The 16773-nt window shown below is 43.4% G+C and overlaps 1 protein-coding gene across 1 annotated transcript in view; it reads right to left on the bottom strand.

Moving 5' to 3' along the window:
• The window catches only part of PRKCH (protein kinase C eta), a 221531-nt gene that overhangs the window by 7058 nt on the left and 197700 nt on the right, over positions 1-16773 (bottom strand). Inside the window, exons 11-12 of the mRNA XM_036842746.1 lie at positions 16088-16226; positions 15245-15433 (exon numbers count right to left, since the gene is read on the bottom strand). Of these exons, the coding sequence (XP_036698641.1) occupies positions 15245-15433; positions 16088-16226 (328 nt within the window). The remainder of the gene's footprint in view (positions 1-15244; positions 15434-16087; positions 16227-16773) is intronic.

The following is a 16773-nucleotide window of genomic DNA, read 5'->3' as shown; positions in this document are numbered from 1 at the left end:
TTATAAGCCGCAAAGAGGGAGGAGGCCAGGGTGGAAAATCTGATTCCACCCCGAATATAAGTCTCCAGCTAACTGGAGAGCAGGGGCAAGAATGTGTGGACTCGTTTCATATTCCCCTTCCTCCTGTGGCCCTCGTGAAAGTGGAATTTCTCTAGAGGATCCTGAAGGAATCAGAAGCACACCTGCCCAGAGAATGAGAAAGAACAGTTCCTTCAAGGCTGCAGAGAAGGCATGACCACAGGGGAAAGCAGTCAGCCAGGCACCTTCCTGAAGAAACATAAGCAATGTAGGCCAGGTCTGTACAGGAATGTCCTGCAAAGCCTCCTGCCAGCCAGGGACGGATTATAAAGGATATCAGAGCTCCTCTGATACGGAGGGCCCAGAGGGGAACTGGTTAGGCTCTGCAGCTTCACTGCTGTGTTTGGATACCAGTTCTCCCATTGATGAGCTGTGTGACTTTGGACAAATGTATTAACTTCCCTGGACCTCAGATTCCCCAACTATAAAATGGAGATTTTTCTGTATATCCTAATATTATGATGCGTAAATGAGATAATCAGTGTAAAATACCTGGCACAAGAGCAAGCCTTCAACCAATGCTAGTGAGTTTCAGCAAGCATCTTGTTAAACCACTTGGAGGGCCATCCCGTCCTACCTAAAGACAGGGGCATGGACTGAAAAGCCTCTGAGAGATGAACATCTGAGGTGAGCCTTGGCCCCGAGGCTTATCTGGCTCTGTCTCTCTCTCTTATACTTTGCAGCCAGGAAAAGGGAACAAGGTCTGTTTCTGCCTTCACAGTCCCAGACTCCAACAGGGGGGTGGTAGTGATGGTCTCAGGAAAAACAATTTTTCTGACAGCAAAGATTTCTAAAGACAATCGAAAATAAGAATACAGATGATGATACTCAGGTTTTAACGTGCAGTTGTATCTGCTTTAACAACAGAAGGGAAGTGCTGAATGCAGGGTGAAGGGTGCAGTGGAACACTTTCCTGTAATTCTGAGGTCAGCTATAGCACTTGTCATGTCTTGTGGGCTCTGCTACATCTGAGGCGGCTTTGGTTTTGAGTTTTCAGATGTTCCAGAGGATAGAGTTCAAACTCACCCCGTGTTAACAATGTGTCTAGAGATAACAGGGTCCAAATGTACTCTGAAACTCATTCAAATGTAGGCAATGACTAAAAGTATATTTTCTTTCAAAATCTGATTTCATAGGAAGAGGACTAGTTATATAAGTAGGGCAATTAATCTAATGAGATTTTCTTCCAGGAGAGAGAGAACACTGTATTTTCTACTTAACAGATGGATTTGGCTGTTGGGCAAACAAAAGGACCTTTTCCTTTCATTCAACTTCGGACCAAAGGGCAGAGAGTTAGCGGTTAGTGCTGGCAAGCATGCCGTAGGACATCCCCATCAGTATTCCAGGGGGATGTTCCTAGTTAGGAAGAAGGAATTTGATGACTCTACAGAGAGTCCTGAGGAGGGAGTGCAGAGAAAGAACACAGGACACAGAACAGAGTATGGTTCACGGCCATGAAGGCCACCCTGGGGTGGATAACATGCATGCTTGTGTATGTTGCAGCCTCCTGTGTCTTTGTGTTTTGCCACTGTCACAGGTAGAGTCTGACCTCGTTATGAAGACTCGTCAGCAAACTTCTCCTCTCATACCCCTTCCTGCCAGCTGCGGTGGTGGGCATAGAGCTGAGAACCACCTGTGCCAGCCACATTTCTCCAAAGAAAACATAAAAATAGCCAAGAGGCACATGAAAAGATGCTCAACACTGCTAATTATTAGAGAAATGCAAATCAAAACTACAATGAGGTATCACCTCACACCAGTCAGAATGGCCATCGTCAAAAAATCTACAAACAATAAATGCTGGAGAGGGTGTGGAGAAAAGGGAACCCTCATACACTGTTGGTGGGAATGTAAATTGATACAGCCACTATGGAGAACAGTATGGAGGTTCCTTAAAAAACTAAATCTAGAGCTACCATATGACCCAATTCCACTACTGGGCATATACCATGAGAAAACCATAATTTGAGAAGATACATGCACCCTAATGTTCATTGCAGCACTGTTCACAATAGCCAGCTCATGGAAGCAACCTAAATATCCATTGACAGAGGAATGGATAAAGAAGGTGGAATATTACTCAGCCATAAAAAAGAACAAAATAATGCCATTTGCAACAACATGGATGGACCTAGAGATTGTCATACTGAGTAAAGTAAGCCAGACAAAGACAAATATCATATGATATTGCTTATATGTGGAATCTAAAAAAATGGTAGAAATGAACTTATTTACAAAACAGAAATAGACTCACAGATGTAAAAACCTAACTTATGGTTAGTTTTTTAGGGAGGGATAAATTGGGAGATTGGGATTGTCATATATACACTATTATATATAAAATAGATAACTAATAAGGACCTACTGTATAGCACAGGGAACTCTACTCAGTATTCTGTAATGACCTACATGGGAAAAGAATCTAAAAAAGAGTGGATATATGTATATGTATAACTGATTCACTTTGCTGTACACCTAAAACTAATACAACATTGTAAATCAACTAGACTCCAATAAAAATTTAAAAAAAAAAGGGAAACTGAGGAACAGACCCATCTGGAACCTGCCCCAGGCCACCCAGTTTGGGAGTGTTGGAGCTGAGATTTGAAGCCAGGCCTATCTAACAGTAGAAGCCTTTGCCCTCAGTCACTATGCTAAACCTCCTTTTGAGGTTTACCAACCTCCTCATTTGGATTCTGGATGAAAGAGCAGTGACAGGTCAGGAGCAATCCTGGGATGACGCTCAGGACGTCACCTGGATAAGAATGCACAGCACTGGGGCTTCCCTGGTGGCGCAGTGGTTGAGAATCTGCCTGCCAATGCAGGGGACACGGGTTCGAGCCCTGGTCTGGGAAGATCCCACATGCTGCAGAGCAACTGGGCCTGTGAGCCACAATTACTGAGCCTGCGCGTCTGGAGCCTGTGCTCCGCAACAAGAGAGGCCACGATAGTGAGAGGCCCGCGCACCGCGATGAAGAGTGGCCCCCGCTTGCCACAACTAGAGAAAGCCCTCGCGCAGAAACGAAGACCCAACACAGCCATAAAAATAAATAAAAAATAAATTTAAAAAAAAAAAAAAGGATGCACAGCAGTGTGTGTGTTTACTTATGTTGTACTTCCTTTGCTGGCCCACAGCCATTCTTCTTTCTCTGACTCTATGGAGGGAGAAGTGATAGAGATGTACACCCAGGGCAGGTGCTAAGAGAAGGGAGAGAAAAGGAATAGTCTTGAACCCAAGGAATCCTTCATTCTGACCACCTGGTTTTATTTCCAACAACTGGGGTCTTTATACTGGAGAAGAAAAGACAGATGACACTGTTGATAGCTTCAAATAATGGAAGTGCTGTTGGCCAGAAGAGGCGGTTCTAAATGGGACAAATAAGTATGGGGAGTGGAAGTTAAAGGAGTGTATGTAAGGATGTCATAAGGAAAATTAAAACAAACATTTCTAATACTCAATGCCATTAAGTGAGAGAAGGCGCTTTCCTGGGAGGAGCAGGACTGCCTTATTGGAGACACTGAAAGAACCACCTGGATGACCCATCTGTGGTCAGGTGGGAGGGGAGAGCAATGTCCTCCAGGGTCTATGCCTACATCAAGAGTCTACAGTCTTATCCTTTCTTCTCTATTTGGAATGAGAAAAAATTTTGAAGATAACTGTACCTCCCTCAGCTGAAGATACCATGTTTTCCTTGGGTCTGAAGTGGACTTGCTTTATAAAAATGAAATAAAACATGTTTAAGCTGATCTCCAGGAGCTAGTTACTGAAGGAGTGGGCAGGTGAGTATGTAAGTATATTTGAACACACCAGTGGATCAATGTCTTACCTGAGCCACATCAGAATATTCTGGGAGATATCTCCAGAGACAGTCTACAGTGCACTTTATTCCCTCCTAATGAAAACAAGTACAAAAATGCCCTGTACTGTTTCTCTTTCTGCACTGGGGCAGGAATAGTGCTAAAATCTGTTGCAGGTTTGCGGGCTATATTTTCCATCCTGTCTCTGATTAGAATCCAGCAGCCTTTTCATGGGCATATACTTATTCCTTATCAACGCTCTTAACACTCTGCCTTGCCTGTGTTTTATACTCATTATAGCTTCCCCTGAAACCCAAGCCATCTCAGTAGCTTCACTAAAGTCATGTGATAACACTGGTTAAAAAAAGGTAAAGATCAGAGGTGAGTCTCAGAGACAGAAGCCCAAGGTCGGGCCCTTGTGCCAATGCCAGTGTTGTTGGCCAAGATGGTTTTATTCCTGGCAAACCAGTCCCGAGCATCTCTGACTAATGGTGAGGGTTTCACTGCTCTCCAATAACCCCCAAGTGTTGAAGGAAAAGGAAGCTCGCCTGATAGCTGTGATCCCCCAAAGTGCAGCTATTGAAAGGAAGCAAGTGCTAAAGAAGGATCCTCCAGAGGCATACTACACAATGTCTTTATTTCCTCCTGATGAAACCCAGGCCAACACCCTTCTTTATCCTGGATACACATTTTCTTGGGTGTCTAAACCAAACCTAACCACCACCTGCTAAAATTTAATGCTCATTGATCACTGGAAGGGACAAAGGAAAGAAAACAAAGTGTGCTACTTAGAGTTTTTAAGTGTGTTCCTTAGAGTTTTTCCAACTTAAAACAAAAAGCTCTTCTGACCCGCAGACGTCGGTTAGCAAACCTCTACTTAGAAAAGATTTCCATGCTCATTTTACAAAACCTGACATCTTTATGCTCCTGTCTGAGATATGAAGATTAAAGAGCCATGTGGTATTAATACTTAATTAAAAAATAAAATCCTTCACACTACTAGCCACAGATAAAATGTAAGTTTCCTAAGAATAGAGGTCCTAAACAATCTGAAATGGGGGAAGGAAGTTGAGAATAGTAACTTTAATAAAGTGATAAAGAATGCCAAAAATGAAGCCTCTAGGAAGATCAGTATTTTTCTGTGTTCTGCCAACACTAGCCTGGCCTATCTGTGAATAAATGGTCCATTTCTGAAGGTGTTAGTTTCAGTAAGAAGCCTGAAGCTCCATTTCCTCATATGGGAACTCCAGTCCCGGCAAAGGGCAAGGGCTGCCAGGCTTCACGTTAACCATCCTCTTTTTAAAGGACCTTTCAGTAACTTACTTTTGGATTTTCCCCGTAACACTATTTGAAAAATTGGCTCTAATGATGGAGAGCTGGATCCTCTGCATGACCCTGGTCCCAGTTTTCCCTCCACTTCCTCAGCCTCCTCCTGGCTGGCCACCTTTGGCTGCTGCCTTGAGCATTTCAATCTTTGCCAGGAGGGGAGTAGGAAATGCAGAGGATCAAGCTCAGTGCCGCTCTGGTCAATTGCCTGGCAACAGACGTGAGACACACTCAGGGCTAAAAGAGGATCCCCAAATTACTTGCGGTTCCTTCTCTGTACACAGAGGCAAACGAGACTCCTGCAGACAATGCACAGAGGATGAAATCTGATAGGTGTGATGACAGATAAGCCCACGTGCAAACACACAGTTTAATTTCTGTAAAGCTTAGGAGCAAAAGCATGCTATAATCTCCTTCTGAGGCCAAGTTTACAATGCCTCCCGAACTGACAAAGGTGACCCAGGAGAATGCACCAAACTCCTTTCAGCACTTAGTTAACCTGGCCACCTGTGTGAGCCCAGAGAAAAGGGCGTTGACCTCACCCAAGTCAGCACTGGCGCCTTGTGATCTCTCACCGGAGATGATTTAGCACAAAGGAATGCTCACCTCAGAGACAGAGGGCATCACCTTCCTAAGCTCTGGGGACTCACGAGGACTCCCTCAAGTCTTTCTGGAGCTGATGAGGCCAAAGCTCAGCGCAACCGCAGAAGCTCTAAGCAAACTATACATTTTCGTCTGTGTCATGGTTATTCACATTTTGGGATAATTCAGTGCCAGTTTAGGAAACTCGGTAACGTGGTGGCCAACAGAAAACGTGTATTTATACCAAAAGCAAGTAAAAAAAAAAAAAAAATTAAAAAAATCACCTTTAAGGTCAGCAATCTAGAAAGTCTAGGTCTGTTTTTCACACAAGAGTGTGTATCTTTCTTTATCTTTCCTGTGCTACCTTCTGTGGATGTTGCCAGTTTTTATAACCTGTTCTCTGAGAGGGGAGGGGAGGATGGTTTTGCTTTTGGAACATGCACGTGTGAGCATTTAACACACACACACACCTTCACAGCGAAGATGAGACGTGAGAGACAAAAGGGCAAGCAAGAAAAATAGTCTTCCGCTGTACATTTTGGGGTGAATACTATGGTTATTTTCAGTTGTCAAGATCACTGGTTAATGACTTGGGAATTTTTTTCAAGTAGAAAACTGGGCTAAAAACTGTGTACTCCACCTCCCCTCCTCCCGCCGACTCTGTGCTCCGTGGGGAGTGTTCTCACACGCAAGTTCTCAGCTCTCTACCCATGCTTATGTGAAATTTGGGAGGACTTTTGAGTTTTTGGTGTATGGCTACCCAATCTTGGGGGTGGGGGTAAAGATGATGATGGGAAGGGTGAGGGGAGGAAAGTAATACTGGGTTAGGAGTTACACTGGGTAAGATGTTGGTGCCCATCCTGTTCAACCCCTCACTCTCCTTGAACGACAGACAAGAACACCCCTCACCCCGAATTCAGGGGACTCACTGACGTTATCATACCATACGAAGCCCCCAGGCCTTGAACATCTATGACTCTCTAGTGTTATATAAATGGGTATCCAAACAGCTTCTACAGACATGGAATAATAATAATACCTTCTATTTAAAAAGTTAAGAAGGTATTCAGAAAGCATTTCCTTCTGAAGGGAAAAAACAAAAGGGCAAGTAAAATATCCAGCAGACACCAATTCCAGGAACAGTGCTGACCTTACGTTCCAAAGAAAGGATCATCAGGAAATCTCAGGAAGCCAAGTAGAGATGACCCACCATGCTGATTCGGTGGTGAGAACGGATGTGAAGGGCTGGCTCGGGGATCTTGGCCTTCCCGCCTCTCTGGTGGGGAAGGATCACACACAGAGGCAAGGGCAGCAGCTATGGGCAGAGCTCACCAATGGGTGCTTTCTCCTTCTCTGTTTATTTGTTAAAAATCTTTCTTTGGGGTGCACTCAGGTACTCAACTTGAGGGTTGGGGAGTGGGGAGAGGTAAATTAGGAGTTTGGGATTAACAGATACACACTACTGTATATAAAATAGAAAAATAACAGGACCTACTGTATAGCACAAGGAATTATAGTCAATATCTTGTAATAACCTATAATGGAAAAGAATCTGAAAAAGGATATATATATATTATATATATATATATAATATATATATATATAACTGAATCACTTTGCTGTACACCTGAAACTAACATAACATTGTAAATCAACTACAATTTAAAAAGGTATAAGAAAAAAGATGCTTAATTGGGGGAAAAAAAAAAAAAAGGCTCCTGGGAAAACAGAAATACAACTCTCTCCAAAATAAAAACCTAACACAGCCTCATGTACAATTAAGCGCTTAATAATCTTGATGATATTGGTGGATTGTGCAAAGGGAGGATGAAGATAATGACACCTCTCAACATGCTGTAAAATTACTACTCATAACTTAACAATACTAATAACTTACTCCAGTGTTGTGCATACCACTTTGAAAATGCTTTCATGGGCGCTACCTCATTTGAAGTGGGTACTGCAGGTGTTATCATCACTGTGTTACAGAGGTAAAGACTGGAAAGCAGTGGCAGGAGTAGAATGAGGTCTTGTGATCCTCAGACCAGTGTGTGCTCCTTCCATTCTACTGTGTGAGGTTGGTTCACCTCTCAGCCTCAGCTTCACCTACCAACCAGGGAGTTAGACAAAGTGTTTTTAAAGATCCTCCATCTCTGAAATTCTGTGTTTATGTTGCTAATAGTCACCAAGCTCCATGACAAATGATTACAATCCAAAACAGCATGCACGACTTCCTGACAGATTTTGGGACTATGTAAGACACTACCCAGTGGAGTCAACATTAGGAACTTTTTTTTTTTTTTAAATTGAAATATTCTTGATTTACAATGTTATAGCAGTTTCAGGTATACAACATAGTGATTCAAAATTTTTATAGATTATTCTCCATTTATAGTTATTATAAAATATTGGCTATATTCCCTGTGTTGTATAATATATTCTTTAGTTTACTTATTTTATACATAGTAGTTTATACCTTTTAATCCTCTACCCCTGTCTTGCCCCCTTCCCTCTCCCCACTGGTAACCACTAGTTCGTTCTCTATATCTGAGTCTGTTTCTTTTTCGTTATATTCACTAGTTTGTTTTATTTTTTAGATTCCACATATAAGTGATATCATACAATATTTGTCTTTCTCTAACTTATTTCCCTGAGCATGATACCCTCCAGGTTCATAACATTAGGAACTCTTGAAGTCACCAAGCTCCCAGAATCACAGGTGGTCACAAAATCCTTGGAAAAGGCCTGAAGTCTATATTTTTAAAGAAAGCAGTGTACCTTACCTTGATCTGGAATTACACAACAAAATGAAACTTGTTCAGGGTCCTTAAAAACATTTCAACCGGGCTTCCCTGGTGGCACAGCGGTTGAGAATCTGCCTGCCAATGCAGGGGACACGGGTTCGAGCCCTGGTCCGGGAAGATCCCACATGCCACGGAGCAACTAGGCCCGTGAGCCACAATTACTGAGCCTGCGCGTCTGGAGCCTGTGCTCCGCAACAAGAGAGGCTGTGATGGTGAGAGGCCCGCGCACCGCGATGAAGAGTGGCCCCCGCTTGCCGCAACTGGAGAAGGCCCTCGCACAGAAACGAAGACCCAACACAGCCATAAGTAAGTAAATAAATAAATAAAATAAAAAAAAAACAAAAAAACAAAAAAACATTTCAACTTACCTACCTCCTAACAGATACTTCCCCAAGCCCTCGGTTTTCTGGCCAAGGACCATTTGCTCCTGAACCTGGCTAGCACTACTCAAAAGTTATTGCAAGCATCAGTTTCTGGGGAAATCACACTGTAAAACCACTGGCCTATTTCACCACAAGTAAAACTAGCAGATGAGCTGCAGATTGAGATGTTTACACAACCTGAAGTCATTCCGTCCTGACCTCCTCACTGAATCCTCTTCCACTGTCACCCTTTCAATACTGGTGTCCCCAGGCCTTGTCCTCCTTTTACTCTTCACCCTCTCCCCCAGTCCATGCCTTCTCCCCTGTTCTCACTACCATGCTACAGTGGTCGTCTCCTACCTCTCTCCTGAGCTCCAGACCTATGTGACCAAATGCAAGGAATAGACCACTTTCTGAATGTCTCCCCAACCCCTCGGAGGTCCCATTTCCTAAACTCATCTTTCCCAGCCCCTACCCTACACCTAACACACCAACGGCGGAACTGGTGACTGCAGCTCTTTGAACACGCAGGCTGCCTGTCCCCTCCGAGGCTTTGCACAAGTTATTTCCTCTGTCTAGAATACCCTTCTCCCCCTTGTCAACCCTACTGAACCCTTGTTTGTTCCTCAACACCCAGCCTACATGCCACCTCCTCTGCCTTGTCCTTATGTCACTTCCCTGTGCTTGACCCCAGAGAGAGTTTTGATCATTCCTCCTCGGCAGCCAGCTAAGTATCCGTTTACATGTCCTCATTCCTACTAGGCTGTGAGCAACAGAAGAGGCCGTGTCTTTTCATCTTTGCTTCCCGGCACTTAGCGCAGGCCAAGCCAAGGGAAGGCATCTGACAAGTATTTGCCGAATGGAAACAGACAGGGATCCTAATTCCCTAACGTATCAGTTTCTCCTTCTACGGTCACAGGCTCATCTGGGGTCAAAAGAGAAAGATTCAAATGCACAATCTTTAAATAACACTGTTATCCTAAACGTTATATCTTACTTTATGGAAAGCTAAATAGGTGGCAGATTCTTGCTCTGTGGGTATTAAGTACACAGGACCCTGGTAGCTTCCTCCAGTGGCTCATGCTTCTAGGACAAGTGGAAAGAATCACATCAGGGAGTAATCTGGGTGCTAAAATGTGGGGCTCTAAGGGTACAGGACACTTATTAACGAGACGTAGAAGAAAAATGGGGAAAGGCCAGGTGTAGCTAGCTTAGAACCCAGGACTGGGAGTCAGGAAAAGCTGGATTCTGATCCCAGGGTTTTTTCCTTACTGTGGTGTAATATACAGAACATAATATTTACCTTCTTAACCATTTTTAAGTGTACAGCTCAGTGGGATTAAGTCTATTCACATTGTTGTACAACCATCACCACCATCCACCTACAGAACTTCTTTCATCTTCCCAAACTGAAATTCCACATCCCTTAAACCCTAGCTCTCCACCCACCCAGGCCGCCAGCCCTTGGCAACCACCATTTTGCTTTTGTCTCTATGAATGACTATTCTAGGTACCTCCTGTTAGTGGAATCATACATTTGTCCCTTTGTATTTGGCTTATTTCATTAAGCATAATTCATTCAAGATTCATCCAGGTTATAACGTGCATCAGAATTTCCTTCCTTTGTAAGGCTGACTAATAATCCATTGTATGCCTGTAACACAGTTTGTTTATCCATTCGTCTATTGCTGGACACTTGGGTTACTTCCACCTTTTAGGTATTGTGAATAATGCTATGAACATTGATGTACAAATATGTTCGAGCCCCTGCTTTCAACTCTTTGGGATATACAACCAGAACTGGAATTGCTAGGTCATATGGTACTTCTATGTTTAATTTTCTGAGGAACTGCCTGCTATATTACTTTCCGCAGTGCCTGCATCATTTTACATTCCCATGAGAGTTGCTCAAGGGTTCTAATTTATTTGTTTGTTTTAAGTAATGTGCTGAATGGCCTTTGGTGAGTCACAATTTCTCTGGACCTCAGTTTCCTCATCTATTAAATGAAGGAATTTTAATGGATAATCTCTTAGGTTTCTTCTAGCAATTAAAAAAAACTGTATTGGTCTAATTGAATCAAGTTGCAATTACAGCCAGAAAGCAGTTTAAATGGTTTCCTAATACAATAAATAGAGTCATAATTTTTCAGAGAAAAGGGCAAAGGATCTAAAAATACACCCAGGGCTTCCCTGGTGGCATAGCAGTTAAGAGTCTGCCTGCCAATGCAGGGGACACGGGTTCGAGCCCTGGTCTGGGAAGATTCCACATGCCACGGAGCAACTAAGCCCATGCGCCACTACTACTGAGCCTGCGCTCTAGAGCCGGTGAGCCTCAACTACTGAAGCCCACATGCCTAGAGCCTGTGCTCCTCAACAAGAGAAGTCACCGCAATGAGAAGCCTGTGCACTGCAACTAAGAGTAGCCCCCGCTCGCCGCAACTAGAGAAAGCCTGCACGCAGCAACGAAGACTCAACGCAGCCAATAAATAAATAAATAAATAATAATAATAATAATAATAATAAAAATGCACCCAGCTCTCACTGATGACAGTGGTGGCTGCTTCCTGAGCACCTACTCTGTGCTCAGAGCTGTTCCAAGTATCCTCCACGCATCATCTCAGACCCTGAGGGTACAGTTGTGGAAACCGAGGCGTGGCAAAATTGCGCCATCTTCCTGAGGTCCCACAGCCAGCAGGTGGAAGAGCCAATATCTGCCCTCGGACAGCGCTGCTCTGGAGGCAAGATCCTCACCACCACGCCCTGACGCTTCCCTCCTGGGTGCTTCGCCCCAAGTCTTGAGTGCTCTTCATTGTTTTCTTTCTTTTCTTTGATCACACTTCTGTTTAAGTGTCTCAGTCCTCTGCCAAGAACAGCTGAATTTCCTCAGCTACAGCATTGAAGCTTTTTATTTTTAGGCCTGGAGGCTGAAATGTACAAAACTGTCTCTGAAATCCTCTCGGTGAATGTTTTTTAGTAATTTCCTCTGACACCTTTTCCAGTGTTTTCCAGAAAGTCACTTTTAAGGTACACTCCTTGAAGGAGGAAGAAACAGAATGCTCACTGTGTTCCTGTGTGGTTTACATGTATGAATTCACTGAATCTGGATAGTAACCCTATGACATGGATTTTATTACCTCGATTTTATAGGATTTTATGAGCAAGGACACGGAGATTCAGAGAGGTGTGTTAGCTCGTCAAGGTCACTCAGCCAGAATGTAACAGAGCTGGGAGATAAGACCAGCACGGGGTGAAACCCAAGCTCCCTCCTACGGGGAGACTCCCGGCAGAACACAGAGAGCCACTTAGGAAAATCAGTGCTCAGCCGGTGACACACCACGACCCGCTGAGCTGCTAGCATTAGAAAGGGGCCAAAATAAAGGGAAGTGAAGAGGTTCACAGCTTCCCAGAAGGAAGGAGAGGGAACAACTCAGTCCGCACTGAAGAGTAGGTTCTCTTTCGGCACCAAAGGCTCTGTTTTCTCCCAGAACAAAGATTGTGGAGGGAGGATATTCCTGGATAACATATATTCTAGTTACCAAAAATATTTCTATATACATCAAAGATATAGTTTAAAGTAATTGGGGGAGGGATAAATTAGGAGCTTGGGATTAACATACACACACTACTACATATAAAATAGATAAACAATAGGAACCTACTGGATAGCACAGGGAACTCTACTCAGTACCCTGTAATAACCTATATGGGAAAAGAATCTGAGAAAGAATGAATACATGTATATATATAACTGAATTACTTTGCTGTACACCTGAAACTAACACAACATTTTAAATCAACTATACTCCAATAAAAGTAAAAAAAAAAAGTAATTGGATTTATCTGGTTAAGAAGAAATCATCTTAATAGTTCCATATGATCTTAACATTGCTTAGTGCCTGTTCTAGGTTTTACAGGGATTGAGTTAAAAGGGGTGAAATCTAGGTCCCAGATTTAGTCAGGAAGAATTCTCTTAAGAGGATTCTAAATGCCAGAAAGAGGTTGAGGACTCCTAAAAATTGGAAATAAAAAAATTGAGAGAAGCAGATGTGGGTTAATGTTCAACTCAAACGATGATGTGGTCTCTAAAGAGTCCTACTGGACCTACATTCAAAAGGTATTAAGTGTTTATCAGAGAAAGACTGAACTGAATTGTTAATCCCTAAATAGAGAACTTTAAAGTTTCCTGAGGCACAGACTGACTTTTATTTCCTACCCTCCATGGTACCTGGCACAGCAACTTTTATACACCAAGGCCAACAATGCATATTTCTTTATGGCTTGAACTAGCATTTTCAGTTGAATTATAAACTCTGGGGTCCTTCTTTTAAATATTAAAAAAGTTAACTCAGCTATGGTAATTGGACTAAATGTGTGAATCATGAGAAACCATTAGTATTATGACGGTGGTTGTTCCAGGCCACAGGGGATTAGCATGCCTTGGGATTCGCAAGGACCCAGACTCTAGATGACAGAACTGGGAGAGCAATAATGCAAAGTAAGCCCAGCTCTGCAGCACAGTTTTGTTGTGTGATCATAGATTAGGTCATCAAATGTAGCTGGGGCCAGCTGAGGTGAGTATCTTTCCCTTCCAGAAGTTAAGAAACTTCAAGGCATAAATCTACAAAGACAAGCCCTTCTCCCTGATTTTTTTATTAATAAAATTATAAAAGCCACATTCTTGGTTTCCTTAGTCTACATTTTCTACTAAATATACAAATAAAATTTTCTTATGAAAAGAGGCTAGATAGAAGACATTTGGTAGAATCCAAAAGTACTTCACTTCTATTTCTTTTTTTTTTTTTTTTTTTGGCCATGCCACACTGCTTGTGGGATCCTAGTTCCCCGACCAGGGATCGAACCCTGGGCCATCGGCACTGAAAGCACGAGTCCTAACCACTGGACTGCCAGGGAATTCCCCACTTTTATTTTCTATATGCAATTAGTGCTTCCTCAATATCAGGAGAGCATTTGCACCTGAACTTGAGAATTGAGTTATGAATTATGATTCACTTTGGCAATATTTGCCTGAGAAGGATTTCTGTGATCATTTCTCTTTCAGTAGAGAATTCTCAGGGACAATCATGCCATCAGCCCCAGGACACAGTGATCTGTATACAAAATGTCCTTAAAATGACACTAATTATATGACTGGAGATTTCTTTTTTTTTTTTTTTTTTTGAGATTTTAAATTTTTTGATGTGGACCATTTTTAAACCATTCAATAAGACTTTACTGAATTTGTTACAATGTTGCTTCTGTTTTATGCTTTGGGTTTTTGGCCATGAGGCATGTGGGATCTTAGCTCCCTGACGAGGGATCAAACACACACCCCCTGCATTGGAAGGTGAAGTCTTAACCACTGGACCACCAGGGAAGTCCCTACGACTGGCAATTTCTAAAGAGAGACAAGTCTTTCACCAGCATGGCTAATATTTCCTAAATTTAGTTTTTTTGTCTCAAATCACTGGAAAGGATATGATTTGAGCAAAGTAATTCTTATCCCATAGATACTATCCAGGAGAGAATGGATTGTTCTGATTTTTCCCTATTTGAAGAATATTCATCTTTATTCCTCCTATGCATTTAGTAGGAAATAATACATGATTTTCTAATACAGAACTGACCCAAATTATATGTTATTCTCTCATTACATGTTACTTTCTTATTTTCAACATAAGCATCAAATCCACTTTCTTCCACACTTGAAAATAAGGCTTCCAGCACAATGCCTTAAATGCACGAATGAAAGACTTTTTCAATGTGATATTCTACACTGCACCTGAATCCTGGGCCTGGCACCTGACTTGCACAAGGATAACATGGAAGCAAATGAGATCTTGCACAACTTTGGAAAACCTCTCTTCTCCTCTCCCAGCACTACGGGAAAGGCTCCTTCATCCTTCGATGTTGCCGACAGAAACACAATCCGTATCCAAACAACCGGGAGTGCTGTTCACATGACCCAACGGCCTTATGTGTCCTGACTGGATGAAGCGGGAGCATCACTTCACCTACACTGAAGCCTCAAGTGCTAGAAATACTTGATATAAGGCAGACAATGCTATCAACTGCTCATGCATTGGCTCCAAAATAACTATTGCATAAGAGAAAACAAACAGCCTGAGAAAACTCTGCTTCTTTGATTCTACAGATTAAAACACAGATTTCAGTTAGAGCTGGTAGCTTACTGGTAGGTGGTATTAAAAAACAAGCAAACAAACCCAAAGCCCAAGAAGCCCACTCAGCAAGCTGGTCTGCAATAGTTCAAAACCTGGCTGAGTGCACCAAACTTACAGATTTCAGGATCCCTGTGGCATCTTCATGCAGCCATGTAGGGTAGACCACTTCGTCGTTCAGTATGGCTTCAAAGAGGTCATCTTCGTTCTCTGCCTCAAAGGGCGCGTGGCCACAGAGCATCTCGTAGAGCAGCACGCCCATTGCCCACCAATCCACTGCGGGCCCGTAGAGCATCTCCTGGAGGATCTGTGCAGAGGGGTAATGTGAGAAGAACTTCGTGCATCTGATGAACAAATGCATCAGTAATGACTAAGGCAAATGATGGATTAGGAGATGAAGTAAAACAAGGGAGTTTCCTGCGTTGGCATACATGTTTCATTCCATCTCTAGAGAGTGGTCTGTTTTCCCTGGGGTCAGTTCAGAGGCCTTGTCATCCAGGTGATCAAACATCTATGGCCTGCTTAGGCCAACGTAATAGTATATGCAGATCCAAACCAGAAAGGGTTTTGGAACTATATCTGTGGGCTCACTCACTCCTATGGGAAAGATTCAAGAGCTTGTCTTTATTTCTGCTAAATGGGGCTGGGATCAAAGCACTGAGTAGAGGCAAAGAAAAAAATTAAATAGCTGTGCCTGGAACGTACTTTGTCCTCATTCAGGGCTAAACCCTAAAGCAACTGCAAAGTTTACAACACTCTTTTTGACTCAAATTTGTATTGGGAGGAACCAAGGACATTCTCAGCCATCATTCATCTAATGAGCCACAAAGGAGTCTGGAGGCGTCAACTTTCAATGCCGCCCACCAAGCTGCAGCACATAAATGCAGCCTGTGTGGCTCTTCTGATGGGGCTGCTAGAGAGCCTGGATTTCCACAGCTGCTCAAGCAGCAAGCACACTCACCTCTGGAGCAATGTAGTCGGGTGTGCCGCAGAAGGTGGCCGTGGTGACCCCGTTACAGATCCCCTCCTTGCACATCCCAAAGTCTGCCAGTTTACAGTGACCCTCGTGGTCCAAAAGTACGTTGTCGAGTTTCAGATCTCTGCAAGAAACAAAAAGCAGCATGTGGTGGGGCAGCCGGGCCCCAAACCGTCCACCTGGCTGAGCTGGGTCACGGGATGGGAGATCACGCAGCCGGGAGAGCTTTCTGCACGCACCCTTCAAAGGGAACGCACTTCTTTGTGTTATCTGGAGAACAAATTTAGATCTGCTCTTGACATCTGCCTCATGGTTCCTAGACGACGGTTCCATCTGAATGGGCTAACCTCATATCAAAACACAGGCTGCCCATTAGAAACTGAGAATGTGACTTCCAGGCTTCCCACTTAGCTTAAGCCCATGAGACATCCACCCACCCGCCCCCTGTTCTCTGGCATCTATCTCTGTCCACTGGACTTCACTCGGTGAACATTCCGGAGCAAGTGGCCACTGTGTGGCACAGACTGTGATAGGCATCAAGAGTACAGGGCTTCCCTGGTGGTGCAGTGGTTGAGAATCTGCCTGCCAATGCAGGGGACACGGGTTCGAGCCCTGGTCTGGGAAGATCCCACATGCCACGGAGCAACTAGGCCCGTGAGCCACAATTACTG

This window comes from Balaenoptera musculus, chromosome 2, assembly GCF_009873245.2.
Source record: "Balaenoptera musculus isolate JJ_BM4_2016_0621 chromosome 2, mBalMus1.pri.v3, whole genome shotgun sequence".
NCBI lineage: Eukaryota > Metazoa > Chordata > Mammalia > Artiodactyla > Balaenopteridae > Balaenoptera > Balaenoptera musculus.
This window is presented reverse-complemented; position numbering and strand designations above follow the sequence as displayed.